At 45.5% G+C, this 20,531-nt stretch overlaps 1 protein-coding gene across 3 annotated transcripts in view; it reads left to right on the forward strand.

Moving 5' to 3' along the window:
• LOC121270522 (gastrula zinc finger protein XlCGF8.2DB-like) overlaps positions 1-14,074 on the forward strand; it is a 37,994-nt gene extending 23,920 nt beyond the window's left edge. For 2 of the 3 annotated variants that reach the window (XM_041175888.1, XM_041175889.1), the window contains exon 2: positions 863-2,971. In XM_041175888.1, the coding sequence (XP_041031822.1) occupies positions 1,208-1,966 (759 nt within the window). In that variant the 5' untranslated portion in view covers positions 863-1,207 and the 3' untranslated portion in view covers positions 1,967-2,971. Of the gene's footprint in view, positions 1-862; positions 2,972-13,064 lie in introns of those variants that run through there. The other variant, XR_005941557.1, reaches the window with a different exon arrangement.
• The last annotated feature ends 6,457 nt before the right edge of the window (positions 14,075-20,531 follow it).

Here is a 20,531-nt window from a genome sequence, read left to right on the forward strand (position 1 = left end):
AGAAAAGGGCAAAGATGTGGGACTAGCTGAGTTGCTGCTGCAGAGAGCTGGCAGGGACAGAATGGGCCAAATAGCCTCCTTCCGGCTTGCAATAACTATGATTCTAAAGGGTCAATGAGAGCACAGAGGAAAAGGAAGAGGCCAACATAACCCCATTCAGTGATATCATGGCTGATCTGTACCTATCCCCAAATTGCCTCATATCCCTTAATACCTCTGGCTAACAAAAATCAGTCAATCCCAGTTTGAAAAATAATTTTCAGGATCAATTGTGACACCAAAGTTGCAAACAGATTAGCTTATTTTCAGCCCGTTATGAGGACAAGGGATGGAGTCAGTAGCTAGGGCATGGAGATTGGAGCAGGGGCTGAAAACAGTGGCTTCAGTCTTCTCAATATTTATTTGCAGTTAATGAGTCAGCAGGAAGAGAAGCAGGAACCGCAATGGGGCATGACTTAGTTAGCGAGGGAGAGAAGGAAAGAAGGAAACCCTGGGAGGTTTGGAGAAACCATCTTCATGATCGCTCATTAAATCTCCACACAGTGAGTTTTGGACACAAAGTTAATGTGTGCTATTCTGTATGGTCAGTCGGGGTTTGAGATTAATGTTTTGTCATGAGTAATGACTGAAGTGAATGATCAAACATATTGTCATCTCTAGTTGTACAAATTTGTGGAAAAGGAAAGAATTATCCCACAATATATTAGGATTTCAGCACAGGGATGAGGGAGTGTGTGTTCAAGGAAAATCTGCAGCTTTGGGGGAATAAGAGAGGAAAAAATATTCCATACAAACTAGAATTGTCTGTTCTGAATTTCTATCCTATACTGACGGTGATGACTTTTGGAAACTTCTTTTACAGGATATCAGAAAGAGAGGATTTACAGACAGGAAACTCAAACCAAACACCACACTCGATTCATCAGGACCTGAACATCATCGGCCTTTGAGTGTGGAATGAGAAATGTTTGTCTGTTCTGCCAGTGGGAAAAGATTTTAAGCAGCAGTGTGACAGGAAAAGCACTGAGACACACACAGACTTGAGCGAGAGTGTTCTAGTGTACTGACTGTGGAAAGAGTTTTAACCAATTACACAGGCTGAAAAAAACAAACCATTCACAGTGAGGAGAGACTGTACACGTGTTCTCTGTGTGGACAAGGCTTCAATTGGTCATCCAACTTGGAGGGACACAAGGACACCCGCACCATGGAGAAACCATGGAAATGTGGGGACTGTGGGAAAGGATTCACTTGCCCTTCCCGGCTGGAAACTCATCGACGCACTCACAGTGGAGAGAGGCCGTTCACCTGCTCTGAGTGTGGGAAGGGATTCACTCAGTCGTCCCACTTAGCACTACACCAGCGAGTTCACACCGGGGAGAGGCCATTCACCTGCTCTGAGTGTGGGAAGGAATTCACTCAGTCATCCCACTTAGCACTACACCAGCGAGTTCACACTGGGGAGAAGCCATTCACCTGCTCTGTGTGTGGGAAGGGATTCACAGTGTTAGCCAGCCTACAGGGACACCAGCTCGTTCACACTGAGGAGAAGCCATTCAGCTGCGCCTCCTGTGGCAAGAGCTTCAGACAGTCATCCACGCTCACTGCTCACCAGCGACTTCACACCGGGGAGAGGCCGTTCACCTGCTCCGAGTGTGGGAAGGGATTCACTCGGTCATCCCACCTGCTGACCCACCAGCGAATCCACACTGAGGAGAGACCGTTCAGCTGCACACAATGCGGAAAGAGCTTCAGGCATTCAGGCAACCTAATTTCACACCAGCGAATCCACACTGAGGAAAGGCCGTTCAGCTGCATACAATGTGGAAAGAGCTTCAGGCATTCAGGCACCTTAATTTCACACCAGCGCATTCACACCGGGGAGAGGCCGTTCACCTGTTCCCTGTGTGGGAAGAGATTCACTCAGTCAGCCAACCTGATGGTACATCAGCAAGTTCACAAATGATTACAGGATTTGGATTCTGCTGTTATTGCTGCGGTTAATCACATCCAGGACTGAACCATGACAGTTGTGCTTTGTTTCTGCTGATGTTAATAATCCCTGTAACTGGGCTGGGGTTTAACATTTTGGATCTGTAGCTGATTGTGTTCTCGGGACTGCAGTGTCCCTTTAAGAACCGCCGACTCTGATCTTTCCCCATAATTCAAGAACCCTCATCAGAAATTAGTTTACGACAAGATTCTGAACTTTGACTTCAATCCCAAATTGATCTTTGGTATGAACTCCACAGTTCAGTGTCTGAGACGTTCTACTGATTAACATCTCCAATTAGAAAGTGCTGATTTAATCCTTGCTGACAATTCTTACTGACTTGTACATTACTCACAGTGACACCTCCATTATCCACCAGAAAGAAGGGGAATGGGAATTGATGGAGAATCAAAGGTTCCCAAATGTTACCCCTCCCGCCTGATACAGAAATCCCCTCGGCACGGGAATGGAGACAAGTTCAATCCAAGTAACAGACTGTAAGAAATCGCTGTCTAAAAGCCTTATAAAATCTTATGCAATATGATAGAAATAGCTCACTTTCTCTGCATTATGAAGAAAGCTTCCATAGCAGCTTGCTGGCTGACAAACACAGGACAGGCCTGTTTTCTCTGCCAAGGACATGTCTCTAGCACAGGCCCTGAAACAAGACATTTCTAACCCTGATACAGTTGGATCTCCTGAACCATATGTAAATCAACTTTCTGTGTGAAGATCAATGGGGCTTTTGAGAGGAAAAATAAGTCACTTTGGACAAGAAGGGAAATTTTGAAGTGATCCACACTGGCTTTAGCCCAGTTCCAATGCTCTGGCTCACACCAGTTAACCCAGGGGAGACGGCCATCACCAGCTACAGAGACCAGTACTCACTCTGCTTCCAGGATGGCTAACTGGTCGAAGAAAATAAGGGACAATTCGGCACGGTAGGTGCTGGTGAAGCCTTGAGAGCAGGGGGTGTTGGTGGGGGGTTGGTGGTTGGGGAGGTGGGGTGGTGTGGTTGCTGGCGAATCTGTGAGATTAGTCAACGCATGTACAAAAAAAAAACTGGTGAAATACAGAAATCTGGGATGCATTCTGGGAAGGCAGGACCTGGGCCGAAAATCTGGGATAGTTGGTTGCCCTGTCTGCGTCATCTGTATGTTCTTCCTCTGGGATCCATAACCATCCTCACTTGTCACAGGTTGTGTGCTTTTCTGGTCTATTTAGCTTGTGCATCACATTTAAACCATTGTTTCTGAATAAACTTTTTTAAAATCACTTATGAGTTTGACCCCCCCCCAACCCCAACTCCACCAACCCCTCACCATCCACCTTTCCGGGTAATCTGTGACTCCAGAACCTAAATCTTACAAGTGATACTAGGAGTGGGGTATGTGCTCCAGCAAATCAGGTCAGAGTAAATTAAAAACAGCAGAAAGAATGAAAGAGTTTTTATCCGAATGCTTGCAGCATTCATAATAAGTTGGATGAATTGATAGCACAAATGGAAATACAAGAGTAGGCATGACAGAGATGTGGTTGCAATGTGGTCAAGCCTGGGACCTGAATATTCAAGGGCATTTGACATTTCAGAAAGACGGGAGGAAAGTAAAAGGATGTGGAGTAGATCTGCCAATAAAGGATGCGATCAGCACGATGGTGAGAAATGATCTTGGTTCAGAAGACCAAGAAGTAGAATCAGTTGGGTGGAGATAACAAATAACAAAGGAAAGAAGTCACTGGTGGAAGTTGTTTATAGGCACCCAAACAGTAGCTACATTGTAAGATGGAGTGTAAATCAAGAAATAATCGAGGCTTGCAGGAAATTGTGAGTGACTTTAAACTTGACATTGATTGGACAAATCAAATTGTCAACAGGAGCCTGGAGAAGGTATTCAAGACAGTTTCATAGAGCAATACTTTCTGGAACCTATCAAAGACTAGGCTATTTTGGACCTGGCAATGCGTAATGAAGCAGGATTAATTAAAGTGCTCATAGCGAAGGATTCTCTAGGCAAGAATGATCATAACATGATAAAATCTCTCATTCAATTTGAGAGTGAGAAACTTGGGTCCATAACTAGTGTCTTAAACAGAAATGGTTGGAGGCACAAGGGTATGAAGATAGGTTTGGCCAAAGTGGACTGAGAAAATAGGTTAAAAGGGAAGGTGCTGGAAGGTGGCTTATACTTAAGGAGATGTTTCATGTTATGAAATCTCAACAAGGATACATTCCATTGGGGAAGAAAGACTCTACCAGAAGGATGCACCATCCTTGGCTAATTAAGGAAGTTAAGGATGGCATCAAATTGAAAGAAAAGGCATGCAATGCTGTGAAGATTAGTGGTAGGCCAGAAGATTGGGAAAGTTTTCGAAATCTGCAAAGGATGACTAAAAACATAACAAAGAGGAAGAAATTGGCGTGTGAGAGATAATTAGGAAGAAATATAAAAAACAGTAACAATTTCTACAAGTATGTAAAAAGAAGAGTGGCTAAAGTGAGCGTTGGTCCTTTAAGTGGTGAGACTGGGGAATTAATAATGAGAAACAAGGAAATGGCAGAGGCTTTGGACAAGTATTTTGCATCTCTCTTCATTGTAGAAGACACAAAAAAAAACCTGAAGAATAGATGAAAATCAAGAGGCAAAAGGGAGGAAGGAGCTTAGAACAATCACTATCACTGGAAAAAAAGTAATGGAAACACTAATGGGACTTAAGAATGCAAGAGTAGGTCATTCGGCCCCTCAAGCCTGCTCCACTATTCGATAAGATCATGGCTCATCTGATTGTGGCCTTAACTCTACTTTCCTGTCTACCCTTTATATCCTTTGGTTCCCTTGCCATGAAGAATTTGTCTAACCTTGAATATATTCAGTGACCCAGCCTCCACTGCTCTCTGGGGAAGAGAATTCCACAGACTTATGTTCCTCTGAGAGAGAAAAAGAATTTTCCTCATCTCCGTCTAAGTGGGAGACCCCTAATTTTTAAACTGTATCCCCTAATTCTAGTTTCTCACAAGGGGAAACATCCTCCCAGTGTCCACCCTGTCAAGTCCCGTCTGGATCTTATATGTTTCAATAATTTCACCTCTCATTCTTCTAAGCTCCAACCTGCTCAACTTTCCCTCATAAGGTAACTCCTTCATCCCAAGAATCAGTTCAGTGAACCTTCTCTCGAACTGCTGCTAAGGCAGCGATATCCTTCCTTAAGGAGACCAAAACTGTACACAGTACTCCAGGTGCCGTCCAACAAAGGCCTTGACAGCTGCAGCAACACTAACCTGCCTTTATACTTCATCATCCTCGCAATAAAAACCAACATTCCATTCGTCTTTCAATCACTTGATTGCCCCTGCCTGCCAACGTTTGGTGATACATGTACCAGGACATCCAGATCCTTTTGTATCGCAGAGTTCTAAATCTCTCTCCATTCAAATAATGTCCTGCCTTTCTATTCTCCCTGCCAAAGTGGACAAATTCACTTTTTATCCACATTACAATCCCATCTGCCAAATCTTTGCCCACTCACTTAGCCTGCCTGAATCCACTTGCAGACTCTTTATGTCCTCTTGACAACTTAACTTCCTACCCATCTTTGCGCCATCAGCAAATTTAGCTACCATAAATTCAGCTCTTTCGTCCAAGTCATTGATATAGATCATTGTATAGATCATAGATGAGGACCCAGCGGCATTCCACTAGTTACAGCTTCTCAAGCCGAAAATAGCCCATTTATCTCTTTCCTTGTGATTGTGTTTGTTTTAAGTTCCTCCCTCCCTCTTATCTTTCTCCACTTTCTACTTCCTGTTAGTGAGCCATACTAAGTGAGCCATATTTATCCATACTAAGACGTTACCCCCTACACCATGACTATTTTGTGCAGTAACCTTATCGAATGCCTTTGGGAAATCCAAGTATAGCACATCTACATGTTTCCCTTTATCTACCTTGCTTGATACTTCCTCAAAAGAGCTTGAATAAATTAGTCAAACATGATTTCCATTTCACAAAACCAAGTTGACTCTGCCTGACTGTATTATGATTTTCTAAATGTCCTGCTAATACCCCTTTAATCATGAATTCTAACATCTTCTTTTTGATAACGATAGGCTACAGTTTCCTGCTTTCTCCCTCTTCCCTTGAACAGAGGTATTACATTAGTGATTTTCCAGAATCTAGGGAAGTTTGAAAGATCACAACCAATGCACTGACTATCTCTATAGCCACTTCTTGGAAGATCCTAGCATGCAAGCCAACAGGTCCAGGGGACTTGTCAACTTTTAGTTCTCATAGTTCTCCCAGTACCTCTTTCCGAGTGATTGTGTTTTAAGTTCCTTCCTCCCTTTTACCTTTTGAGTTTCAAGTATTCTTGGGATGTTTTTTCTGCAGTGAAGACAGACACAAAATATCTGTTCAATGCTTCCCCCAATTTCGTGTTTTCCATTATTAATTTCTCAGGCTCAGTCTCCATAGGACCAACACTAGCTTTAGTTATACTTTTCCTTTTTAAATACTTGCAGACACTTTTACTTTTTTAAAAACATTTTCAGCTAGCTTTCTCTAATACTCTAGTTTCTCTCCCTTTATTTTTTGGTCATTCTTTGAAGATTTCAAACATCTGGCCAATCTTCTGACCTACCACTAATCTTTGCAGTATTGTACACTTTTGAAACAGAAAACAGGAACGTATAGGTCTGTTAGCCTAATGTCTGCCATTGGGAAAATGCTAGAATTCATTATTAAAGAGGTAATAGCAGGACATTTAGAAAATCATAATTCAATCAGGCAAAGCCTTTGTGAAAGGGAAATTGTGTTGACAAGATTTATTAGAATTCTTTGAGGCTTTCACAAGCAGGGTGGATAAAGGAAAACCAATAAATGTAGTATATTTGGGTTTCCAAAAGATAAGGTGCTACATAACATATTACACAAGTTCGGAGCATATGGTATTGGGGCTGAAATATTAGCATGGATAGAGGACTGGCTAACATTGCTGAAAAAAAAAAAAATTTGTCAAAGCTTTTCACCTTGCACTCATCAGGACAATTCGCAAGAATGCCAAATGTAAAGGGACAACAATTTATACTGTATGAAAAGAGAGTGCTAATTGATTGGCAAGTAACTGTGATTGGTAGAGGCGCTGCCATGGAGAATCCACCACTCTTTTCAGCAATACTCAAGTTTTGTACTGCCAAACAACTATTAATGGGAAACAGAGTTGGGATAAATATTTTCTTATTCATATGACCAAAGTGAATCAGCTCACGTCTTGGGGGTTGCCACTGATCAGAAACTGAACTGGACTAGCCATATTAATACTGTGACTGCAAGAGCAGGTCAGAGGCTGGGAAGTCTGTGGAAAGTAATTCACCTCCTGATTCCCCAAAGCCTGCTCACGATCTACAAGGTACAATTTAGGAATGTGATGGAAGACTCTCCATTTGCCTGGATGAGTGCAGCTCCAACAACACACAAGAAGCTCAATACCATGGATTTGTACTCCAGATAGCCAGGGTACTCCTCTGGGGATGCGGGTTCAAATTTCACCAAGGCAGATGGTGAAATTTGAATTCAATGAAAAAATATGGAGTTAAAGGTCTAATGACTACCGTGAAACCATTGTCAATTGTCGTAAAAACCCATCTGGTTCACTGACATCCATTAGAAAAGGAAATCTGCCATCTGGTCTGGTCTCCATGTGAATTCAGACCCACAATAATGTGCTTGACTTTTAAGTTCCCTCTGAAATGACATAACAAGCCATTCAGTTTTCAAGGGCAATTAGGGGTGGGCAATAAATGCCATCCCAGCTAGCGACGCCCAAATCTTGTGAATGAATAGAAAAAAGCATGCAGGACAAAGCAGCCCACTTGATTGGCACCCCATCCACCACCTTAAACATTAAATCCCTCCACCACAGCAGCAGTGTATACCATCTACAAGATGCACTGCAGCAACTCACCAAGGCTCTTTCAACAGCACCTTCAAAACCTGCAACCTCTACAACCTGGAAGGACACGGGCAGCAGATGCATGAGAACACCACCACCTGCAGGTTCCCCATCAAAGCCACTCGCCATCCTGACTTGGAACTATATAGTTGTTTCTTCACAGTTGCTAGGTCAAAATCTTGGAACTTTCTTCCTAACAGCACTGTGAGTGTACAGCACATGGACTGCGGTTGTTCAAGAAGGAAGCTCACCATCATCATCTCATGGGCAATTAGGGATGAGTAACAAACGTTGGCTTAGTCAGCACTGCCCACATCCCATGAACGAACATAAACACTCTCCTACATTGTACTCTGCCTGCCATCTTGTGGCCCACTCACTTAACCTGGCTATATCTCTTTGCAGCCTCTCTTACAACATACCTAGCTTTTTTTTCATCAACAAACCGCAATACATTACTCTCTGAAATCCAACTCTTTGACACAAATGCTACCAAAATGTTCCACAACAACATCTCATCTTTAATGAATTTACTCTTGATTTTGAACGTACAATTGTGGGGAACAGAAAGTCCAGTGTTTGGTTCAGAGTTTCTTCTCCCCAGGTCTGTTGTAGCTGTATGTATGAGTTACATTTATACAGACTCACTCACTCAGTAAGTGATCAGATCTCACTGAACCATGACGCAAGCTTTGTCTATCTGATTACATTTACACAGACTCACTCAGTAAGTGATCAGGTCTGACTGGACTACAACAGCTGCATGAACTTATATTTATGTAGATCTTTTAACACAATAAAATATCCCAAAGAGTTCACAGGAGCATAAGGGCCTATCAGGTCACATGACCAAAGGTTTGGCCAAAGAGGTAGGTTACAAGGAATGTCGTAAAGGGAGAAAATGAAGTAGAAAGACGGAAAGATTTAGGCTGTAAATTCCAGACCTTAGGGCCCAGGTAGCTGAAGGCACGGCCACCAATGGTGGAGTGATTAAAATCGGGGATGAAGGACACCCGGTAATGGTGCTCCATGTATGGCGGCCCCATAGCCCAGGCTCAAGGCCCAAATCTGGACTTCGGAACATAGTTTGACATCCCTTGTCTCAGGGAATAACAATTTCCTATATAAACCCCTTCTCAGATCTTTGTTTATTGATACCATGAAATGTTAAGATCGGTTTATTCCTCCTGTCTGCTCACCGAGTATTGACTTTAACTGACTGAAAATCCTCTGGATTTCACTGTTACAACAAGGATATGTCTCAGCAGAGATGAAAAAGAGAAATCATGAACACTGGAAACATGAAAATGGAGAAATGCACAGCAGGTCATCATTTTAAAAGAGAAATTAATGATCATTGTTTCAGATGGGAGTTCTTCAGAAGTTCTTAATCGTGTTGCCACGGAGAATACATCAGTCAACACCTCCATCAATCAGAGTTCACTTGCCAACCAATCAGCACCCTCTTCTCATGCAGGGAATGGTTGTTCCCTTTGAGATTTTGTATCCTTGATGAGTGCTTTGACAGCTTCTTGTCTCTTTTTTCTTTCCACAATACCAAGTATTACCAAGCAACAATTCATTCACAAAACAATTCTAAGATCAACCCTTGACAGTATTACCTGGCAGCAGTGGAGGTGGATAATGTTCTTTTTTCTTTCATGGGATGTGGGCATCAAGGCCAGCACTTATTATGCCCCTCAGATGAGGGCTTTCAACCCCAGTTTTATTAATTACATTTAAATTCCACCAACTGTCGTGGTAGGATTTGAACCCCTGTCCCTAGGTCATTAGAGTTCTGGATCACTAGTTCAGTGATATTATCAATACACCATCGCCTCCCTCTGTATGAGGTTGAAACTCTGTACTCCCAAGCCACTATCTTATTCAATTTCCCAACGGAATTCAAGTGAAATCAAATTAATGACTGCCAGTAAGATAAAAGCAAAATACTGCGGATGCTGGAAATCTGAAACAAAAACAGAAAATGCTGGGAAAAACTTAGCAGGTCTGATAGCATCCGTGGAGAGAGAGAAACAAGAGTTAACGTTTCGAGTCCGCTCCTTCAGAGCCTTCACTCTGTGTGTGCCTCTCTCTCCACAGACGCTGCTGGGTTTTTCCAGCATCTTCTGCTTTTTTGTTAATCATACGCCAGCAATATATTTACTTACCAGCCCGGGTGGGGGAGTAGGAGTGGGATAATGTTCGCTGCTTCACACCATTTCTGTTTCCAGTTGAATGCGAAGCGCGAAAATCTTCTCCCTCACTGCGAGTCGGCGAATGGCAGACACCGCTACCCAGAATGCCGCGCGCGGGTGGAGGCGCCCTATCTCCATCAGGCGGGCCCGCAGGAGGCGCCACTTCTCCCGCCTGGGTCCGCGCGGAGCTGATGCGCACGACGGCGCGTTGCTCCAGGAAGCTGAGCGGGGGCGGGGGGTGGGGGGGGTGGGGGGTTGGTGGACGCAGGCGCAGTGAGAGCGAATGCGGCTCTCGAGAGGCTGAATGAGAGGCGGGGCCAGGGCCGGGTTAGGCGGGGCCAGGGCCGGGTTGGGCGGGGCCGCGGCCGGGAGCGCGCGGCAGACACAGGCTGATCATTCCAGGGATGGTGCAGTGAGCGTCTCTCTTCTGCAACCCCTTATCCCCACTGCTGCTGCTGCTGCTCCTACTCCTCCCAATCCTAATCCCAATCCCAACCCCAACCCCCTTCCTTCTACCATTTCCACCCAGACTGATCTGGAGAGGGGGAGAGAGTCAGAGCAGCAGCATTTCAGGAGATGCACCGGAGTTTGAAACAGAGAGAGAGAGAGAGAGAGAGAAATTAACCCCAATGGTTACATGACTATGACTCTCTGACTCCATGCAAGCAAAACTGTGATTTAATCTGGCAGGTGAGTGTTGCTGCTGTTTCACCCCAGCCCCCCACCTCCCCTCCACCACCTCACTCTCAAGTCGGTGCAGAGCCTTGGTGAGACCTCGCCTGGAAAGCTGAGCACAGTTTTTTTGGTCCCCTTATCTAAGGAGGGATGCGCCTTGACACAGGGGAGAGCGCAAGCGGAGGGCTCATCTCCCCCCCGTGGGGCGGGGGGGGGGGGGGGGGGGGGGGTGGTGTGGGGGTGGGTTTGGCGGGATTGACTTGCAAAGAGGGATCGAGGAAAGTGGGCCTACGCTCTCCACCAATTTCGAAGAGTGAGAAGTGATCTCATTGAAGCTGACAAAATTCTTGCAGGGTAGCATGTGAGGGGGTGGGGATCGGATGCAGATGAGGCTTTTCACCCGGCTGGTGAGCCGGCAGACCAGGGGGACGTGATCTCAGTCTGAGACGGCTGAGCCCTTATTCTGAGGTGAGGAATTTCTTCACTTAAAGAGGGTGGCGAGTCTTTGGGAAATTCTCGACCCCAGAAGGATGCGAAGCTCAATCGTTGAGCACTTGCAGGACAGCAATCGATAGGTTTCTGGAGACTAATGACATCGGGGGATATGGAGAGAGAGCGGGAAAGTGGCGATGGGGTCGATGATCAGCCATGATAGACTTGAGAGAGGTGTTCAACATCCAGAGAGGTATGGACAGGGTAACTAGTGAGAAACTGTTCCCACTCAAGAGAACATCAAGAATCAGAGGGCGCAGATTCAAAATAATTGGCAAAAGGATTGAATGTGATGTGAGGAAATTTTTTTTTCACCCAGAGAGTGCTTGGAGTCTGGAACAAACTTCCTGAAGGGGTGGTGGAGGCAGGTTCGATTGAGGCGTTCAAAAGGGAATTGGATCGCTACCTAAAGAGGGAATGTGCAAGGTTATGGGGATAAGGCAGGAGAGTGGGACTAGGTGGAATGCTCTTTCAGAGAGCCAGTGCAGACTTGATAGGCTGAATGGCCTGCACTGTAAAGACACTGTGATGTTATAATTGAATGGTGGAGTGGGCTCGTCGGGTTTAATGGCCTACTCCTGCTCTGATGTTCTTTCCTTCCTCTGTGACTCAAAGCAGCTGGGAGATGAAAAGTGTTAAAACTTTTAAGTAAAGCATTCAGTTAGCCTCCCTGTGATGAAGTGGCACCAAAAAAAGGGAAATGAGTAGCTGGCAAGTCTTCACTTTTATCGTTAAATCGTGAAGCAGTAGAAGAATTATCCCCCGAGAGAAAAATGAAATCTTCTCATCTCTGTTTTAAATGGGAGACACCTTATAGCTCAATTGTGTCCCCGCGATCTAGTGTCTCCCAGAAGGGGAAACCTCCTTTCAGCATCCACCCTGTCAAGTCCCCTCAGGATCTTATATGTTTCAATAAGATCACCTCTCATTCTTCTGAACTCCAGTGGATACAGGCCCAGCCTGACCAGATCAGGAGTTTTAAGATTAGGAGAGGACTTGACAGCTGGGTGCAGAGAAAATGTTTCCAATTGCAGGGGGAATAGCAGAACCAAGGTCCATAAACATAAGATAGTTACTAATAAATCCCATAGAGCTTTCAGGAGAAACCTGTTTATCTAAAGAGTGATTAATTAGCATGTGGAACATGCCACCACAGGAGCAGTTGAGGTGACTGGAAAGGATGCATTTAAGGGAAAGCACATGAGACAGAAAGGAATAGGTGGATATGCTGGCAGGGATGACATGTGAGGACAGACTCCAATGGTGCATTAGTGGCGCCATTGACCAATTGGGACGAATGACTTCTGCCTGTGCAGCAGATTTGATGTAAGAAAATTTGGTGTACAAAATTATGAGGGGAATAGATAGAGTGGACAGGATAAAATTGTTTCTCTTGGTGGAGAATTCTGGAACATAGATTCAAGATAAGTGGCAGAAGGTGTAGGGGGGACATGAGGAAGAACTTTTTTACGCAGAGGCCAGTGGGTGTCTGGAATTTGCTGCCCAAGTTGGTGGTAGAGGCAGAAACTCTAAACTCTTTTTAAAAAGTACCTGGATCTGCACCTTAAATGCTGTAAGCTGCAGGGCTATGGGCCGGGTGCAGGAAGGTGGGATTAGAAAGGGCACCTGTGTGTCCTCGAGCTGGCATGGACAGGATGGGCTGAATGGCCTTCTTCTGTGCTGTCACTTTTCTATGGTTCTAAGAATTGTCTGTTCAACCTTGCAATGATACTGATGACTTTTTTGAACTCCTCTTGCAGGGTATTGGAAGAGTGAGTCTTAAATAAGGGAGACTCAGACCAGAAGAAATACTTGTCTGTTCTGTTCGGGGGAGAAGATTTCAAACATCATTGTGACTGGGAAAGCACCGAGACACACACACGCCCGAGTGAGAGTGTTCCAGTGAACTGACTGTGGAAAGAGCTTTCACCAGTTACACAGCCTGATAGTCATTTCAGCATTCACGACAGGGAGGAACTGTACCTTTCTCATACGTGGGCGAGGCTTCCGCCGATTCTCCCACCCGGAGAGGCACAAAGGAGCCGGCAAAATGGCAAAGCCTTGGAAATGCGGGGACTGTGGGAAGGTTTTCAGTTGCCCATCCCAACTGGAAACCCATCGGCGCAGCCACACTGGGGAGAGGCCATTCACCTGCTCCGTGTGCGGGAAGGGGTTCACCCAGTCCTCAAACCTCCAGAAACACCAGGCCATTCACACGGGAGTGAAACCCTTCACCTGCTCCGTGTGCGGGAAGGGATTCATTCAGTCCCGCCATCTGCTGACCCACCAGCAAATTCACACCGGGGAGAGGCCGTTCACCTGCTCTGAGTGTGGGAAGGGATTCAATCGGTCAGAGAACCTGATCAAACATCAGCAGCTTCACACCAATAAGAAACCCTTTAAATGTCCTGCTTGTGAGAAGAGCTTTAGAACGGCAAGCGACCTGCTGATGCACCGAAGGACTCACACAGGGGAGAGGCCTTTCACCTGCACCGAGTGTGAGAAGGCATTCACTCGGTTGCAACACCTAGTGAGACACCAGCGAGTTCACAAGTGACTGCAAGGGTTGGATTCTGCTGTTATTGCTGCTGTTATCACACCGAGGACTTGAACCATGTTCATTCTGACAGTTGGGGTTTGCTTCTGCTGATGTTAATAATCCCTGTATCTGGGCTGGAGTTTAATATTCTGGATCTAAAGCTGATTGTGTTCTCAGGGCTGCAGTGTCCCTTTAAGAGACACTGTCTCTGCTCTTTCCCCATAATTCAGGAGCTTCATTGGCAATTTGTCTGCGACAATATTAGAACATTTATCTCAATTATAAATTGATCCTTGGTATGAAGTGTCTGAGAGGTTCCACTGATTAACATCTCTGATTCGAAAGTGCTGATTAACCCTCGCTGACAATTTTTACTGACTTGCACATTTACACACAATAACACCTCTATTCTCCACCAGAGAGAAGGGGAATGGGAATTGGTGGAGAATCGAGAGGTCCCAAATGTTACCCCTCATGCCTGGTACAGAAATCCCCTTGGCACGGAAATGGAGACAAGTTCAATCTAAGTGAAGTACTGAGAATAATCTTCCTGGTGCCATGGCGTTGGTCTGTACCAAAATGGAAGAAATTGGTGGGGGTGATTGTGGGGTTGGTTTTTATCAGACAGGAGGAGATTGGTATCAGCGACTGTGGGGTTGGTTTATATCAGACAAGAGGAGATTGGTGTCAGTGACTGTGGGGTTGGTTTATATCAGACTGGAGGAGATTGGTGTCAATGACTGTGGGGTTAGTTTATATCAGACAGGAGGAGATTGGTGTCAGTGACTGTGGGGTTGGTTTATATCAGACTGGAGGAGATTGGTGTCAATGACTGTGGGGCTGGTTTATATCAGACAGGAGGAGATTGGTGTCAATGGTGTGGGGTTGGTTTATATCAGATGGGAGATGTTGGAGATGAACTATTTTATCCATATATCTGATGATGTCCATATATAATGGGAGATGAAACAAGCCTTGTTAATCACAATTGTGATTAAACGATTGTGGTGTGAAAGTTAATTATATCTGTGCTCAACCATGTGATAGAAGCCAAAAATATGGAGTAGTCAGCACAGAGGATAGGTGATGCTTGATCAACCTTATTGAATTGTCTGAGGATGTAACAGAAAACGTGGGCAAGAGTAATGCAGTGGACGTAACATTGCTGGATTTTCATAAGACCATAAGACATAGGAGCAGAAATTAGGCCATTTGGCCCATCAAGTCTGCTCCGCCATTCAATCATGGCTGATAAGTTTGTCAACCCTATTCTCCCGCCTTCTCCCCGTAACCTTTGATCCCCTTACCAATCAAGAATCTATCTATCTCGGTCTTAAATACACTCAATGACCTGGCATCTACAGCCTTCTGTGGCAATGAATTCCATAGATTCACCACTCTCTGGCTAAAGAAGTTTCTCCTCATCTCTGTTCTAAAAGTCTTCCCTTTACTCTGAGGCTGTGCCCTCAGATCCTAGTCTCTCCTACTAATGGAAACATCTTCCCCACATCCACTCTATCCAGGCCTTTCAGTATTCTGTAAGTTTGAATCAGATTCCCCCTCATCCTTCTAAACTCCATCGAGTATAGACCCAGAGTCCTCAAACATTCCTCATATGTTAAGCCTTTCATTCCTGGGATCTTTCTCGTGAACATCCTCTGGACCCTCTCCAGCACCAGCACATCCATCCTGAGATACGGGGCCCAAAATTGCTCACAATATTCTAAAGGTGGTCTGACCAGAGGCTTATAAAGCCTCAGCAGCACATCCCTGCATTTATATTCTAGTCCTCTCTAAATAAATGCCAACATTGCATTTGCCTTCCTAACTACTGACTCAGCCTGCAAGTTAACCTTATGAGAATCCTAGACTAGGATTCCCAAGTCCCTTTGCACTCCAGATTTCTGAATTCTCCCCCCATTTAGAAAATAGTCTATACCCCTTATTCTTCCTACCAAAATGCATGACCTCACACTTCCCCACGCTGAATTCCATCTGCCACTTCTTTGCCCATTCTCCTAACCTGTCCAAATCCTTCTGCAGCCTCCCCACCTCCTCAATACTACCTGTCCCTCCACCTATCTTTGTATCATCTGCAAACTTAGCCAGGATGCCCTCAGATCCTTCACCTAGATCAAGATCTTTTATAAAATTCCACAAGATAACTCATGCCTAAGATCCGAGCATGCGGAGCCAGTGAATAGGTAGCAGAATGGATAGCAAGCTCCTGACAAACCACAAAATGGAGACTCGGGGTTAAGGGTATGTACTCAGACTGGTGGAAGGTGGGAAGAGGTGTTCCACCGGGATCGGTGCTGGGGCCACTGTTGTTCACCATTTGCATGAACAATTTGGTGTCAGCAATTAGAAATAGGCTTTCAAGCTTTGCAGGGGATACCAGATTGGCGAGGGTAGTTTATACTGATGGAGACTGCGACAGCATCCCTATCGAATTATATCACAGAATCTCACAGAATCACACAGTGCAGAAGAGGCCCTTCGGCCCATCGAGTCTGCACTGACAAGTGAGAAATACCTGACCGACCCACCTAATCCCATTTACCAGCACTTGGCCCATAGCCTTGAATGTTATGACGTGCCAAGTGCTCATCCAGGTACTTTTTAAAGGATGTGAGGCAACCCGCCTCCACCACCCTCCCAGGCAGTGCATTCCAGACTGTCACCACCTTCTGGGTGAAAAAAGTTTTTCCTCACATTCCCCCTAAACCTCCTGCCCCCTCACCTTGAACTTGTGGCCCCTCGTGACTGACCCTTCAACTAAGGGGAACAGCTGCTCCCTATCCACCCTGTCTATGCCCCTCATAATCTTGTACACCTCGATCAGGTCACCCCTCAGTCTTCTCTGCTCCAAAGAAAACAGCCCAAGTCTATCCAACCTCTCTCCATAACTTAAATGTTTCATCCCAGGCAACATCCTGGTGAATCTCCTCTGCACCCCCTCCAGTGCAATCACATCCTTCCAATAATGTGGCGACCAGAACTGCACACAGTACTCCAGCTGTGGCCTCACCAAGGTTCTATACAACTCCAACATGACCTCCCTACTTTTGTAATCTCTGCCTCGATTGATAAAGACAAGTGTCCCATATCGCTGCGTTAAGTGGAAGGATCATCTTTTAATTTTCTTTCACCAGATATCGTTTTATGAAGATCACAATCTAATCACAATCACAGTCTAATCCAACACTTGGCTCAATGTACTGGATGTTGGTGCAATATCAGGACTGTCTAACAGAGTCTAAACACAGTGACATGCAGAGAGATGGGCAAGTGTAGCTTCATGGTGAATCCACTCAAGCCTGACTAGAAACTGACAGGTTGGCAATTTGTTGTTAACTGATGGAGTCGGGACCTTAGACTCATTTCCTCTCTGAGTAAAAATGTGTCAAACAGTTAATGAACAGAGTGGGGCATCACCTCCCTTTGATTTCTACTCCAGGCAACAGGGAAAGGAATTCTTTCATGGGATGTGGGTGTCACTGGCAAGGCCAGCATTTGTTGCCTGTTCCTAATTGCCCTTGAACTGACCTTGCTAGGTCACTTCAGAAGATGCTTAAGAGTCAACCACATCATTGTATGGGTCTGGTATCACTGTAGGTCAGACAGGGTAAGGACAGCAGATTTCCTTAAATCTCCCCCTAAAGGGACGTAGATGAACTAGATGGACTTTTGCAACAATTGGTGATAATTTCATGGTCACTGTTACTGTGGCTAGCTTTATAACTCCAGATTTATTAACTGAATTCAAACTTCACCAAGTGCCGTGGTGGGATTTGAGCCCATGTCCCCCAGAACATTAGCCTGGGCGTCTGGATTACTAGCAACGTTATCACTAGGCCATTGTCTTCCCTGGACGCCATACCTGAGACAGACTTTACAGGGGTGAGACTTCGCATTTCAACACAACACATCTGTAATCTCTTTCCACAATCTTCAGCACATTCAGCAGCTGCAGCATTGATTGAAGTAACTAGCAGTTGAATCCTTTTAGTGGAGCTTTTGTATTTATACTGAAAATTGGAAGCAAAGAAACTGCTCATGACCACTCATCAATATGACCATGAAATCAACACACATTTAAATTCCAAAATAGTTCACGGCTTTTTTTGTGGCTAGATTTCTTTCCAAGGTGGGGGGGGGTGGTCAGGTTCTTTTTACCTGGTTTCCTCTCCAAGTGGAGCATGTCCTCTTTGTCTGGTTTCTCCCCGGTGTGGGGGTGGGGGGGGGTACATACATCCTCTTTGGTTTCTCTCCAGAGGGGGACACACATCCTCTTTGTCTGGTTTCTGTCCAGAGGGGGGACACACGTCCTCTTTGTCTGGTTTCTGTCCAGAGGGGGACACATGTCCTCTTTGTCTGGTTTCTGTCCAGAGGGCAACACACATCCTCTTTGTCTGGTTTCTCTCCAGGAGGGATACACGTCCTCTTTGTCTGGTTTCTCTCCAAGGGGGGGACACACGTCCTCTTTTTCTGGTTTCTCTCCAAGGGGGGACACATGTCCTCTTTGTCTGATTTCTTTCTGTGAGGGACACACGTCCTCTTTGTCTGGTTTCTCTCCAGGAGGGTCACACGTCCTCTTTGTCTGGTTTCTCTCCAGGAGGGACACACGTCCTCTTTGCCTGGTTTCTCTCCAGGAGGGACACATGTCCTCTTTGTCTGGTTTCTCTCCCGGAGGGGGGGTGTGGGGGGGGGAGGGGGGGGGGGGGGGGGGGGGGGGGGGGGGCGCACACACTCTCTTTGTCTGATTTCTCTCCAGAGGGGACACACATCCTCTTTGTCTGATTTCTCTCCAGAGGGGACACACATCCTCTTTGCTTTGCCTTATTTTCCTTTGATGGTGATCCTTCCAAAAACATGCCTCCTATTGTTTAGAGAGCAAGTAGGCTGTCTGCTCCCAGAAACTGACTATGCTTGTCCCAGCTGAGCACCCAGCTCTGCTTGGCAGGGATCACCTTCCCATTTTCTCTCTCCATGCAAAGAGATCCACATCTCACACCATTTCTCTCTGCTCAGCATTGCTGAGATACAGGACTCGGTAGAGTCAGGTTTGGGCTTGTGTACTCCGCTGGATATTTTTTTTTATTATTCATTCATGGGATGTGGGCTTCGCTGGCTGGGCCAGCATTTATTGCTTATCCCTAATTTCCCTTGAGAAGGTGGTATTGAGCTGCCTTCTTGAACCGCTGCACTCCATGTGGTGTAGGTACATGTGCTCTTAGGAAGGGAGTTCCAGGATTTTGACCCAGTGACTGTGAAGGAGTGGCTGATATGTTTCCAAGTCAGGATGGTGAGTGACTTGGAGGGGTACTTCCAGGTGGTGGTGTTCCCATCTATCTGCTGCCCCTTTCCTTCTAGATGGCAGTGGTCGTGGGTTTGGAAGGTGCTGTTGAAGGAGCCTTCTTGGTGTGTTCTTGCAGTGCATCTTGTAGATGGTACACACTGCTGCTACTGTGCGTCAATGGTGGAGGGAGTGAATATTTGTGGATGTGGTGCCAATCAAGCAGGCTGCTTTGTCCTAGACGGTGTCGATTTCCTTGAGTGTTGTGGGAGCTGCACTCATCCAGGCAAGTGATCTGCTCTTGTAGCCACAATACTTATATGGCTAGTTGCTTCAAAAAACTTGCAGTTATTTTTGAGGAGGAGCAAATTCTCTGACAGAGATCAAACACTGGCATTTCCCTTTCCCCCACCCCCATCTCCAGTTTCATACTGACACTTCTTACCCCTCCCCCCCTCCAACTTAATACAGACACTTTCCTGCGCTCACCACAGCTTTATCTCTTTCCCATTCAACGCCACTAACCATTTCTTATTGCCTTGCTAATGTGCTTTAAGTGACTGAAGCCCACTGCACATAGTGAGAAGGGATTCTTGCACACAATGCAGAGCTATGTTTAATCATTTGATGGTGGCAAAGTGGTAAAATCATTTGACTAGTATTCTAGAGGCCCAGGTTAATGCTCTGGGGACATAGGTTCAAATCCTACCACAGCAGTTGGTGGAATTTAAGTTCAATAACTAGAAGTAAATCTCAGAAGCTGTCATTGATTGTTGTAAAAGTGCTGTTTAGCATTTACTTATGCCCTCAGCATGTAGACAGTACTTCAGATGTGGTCCTGCCAATGCCCTCTACAACTGAAGAATATCCTCCTTACTTTTGTATTCAGTTCCCCTCGTAATAAGACCATAAGACCATAAGACATAGGGGCAGAAATTAGGCCATTCGGCCCATCGAGTCTGTTCCGCCATTCAATCATGGCTGATAAGTTTCTCAATCCCATTCTCCTGCCTTCTCCCCGTAACCTTTGATCCCCTTACCAATCAAGAATCTATCTATCTCGGTCTTAAATACACTCAATGACCTGGCCTCTACAGCCTTCTGTGGCAATGAATTCCATAGATTCACCACTCTCTGGCTAAAGAAGTTTCTCCTCATCTCTGTTCTAAAAGTCTTCCCTTTACTCTGAGGTTGTGCCCTCGGATCCTAGTCTCTCCTATTAATGGAAACATCTTCCCCATGTCCACTCTATCCAGGCCTTTCAGTATTCTGTAAGTTTCAATCAGATCCCCCCATATCCTTCTAAACTCCATCGAGTATAGACCCAGAGTCCTCAAACATTCCTCATATGTTAAGCCTCTCATTCCTGGGATCATTCTTGTGAACCTC

The sequence above is a fragment of the Carcharodon carcharias genome, chromosome 27 (assembly GCF_017639515.1).
Source record: "Carcharodon carcharias isolate sCarCar2 chromosome 27, sCarCar2.pri, whole genome shotgun sequence".
Classification (NCBI taxonomy): domain Eukaryota; kingdom Metazoa; phylum Chordata; class Chondrichthyes; order Lamniformes; family Lamnidae; genus Carcharodon; species Carcharodon carcharias.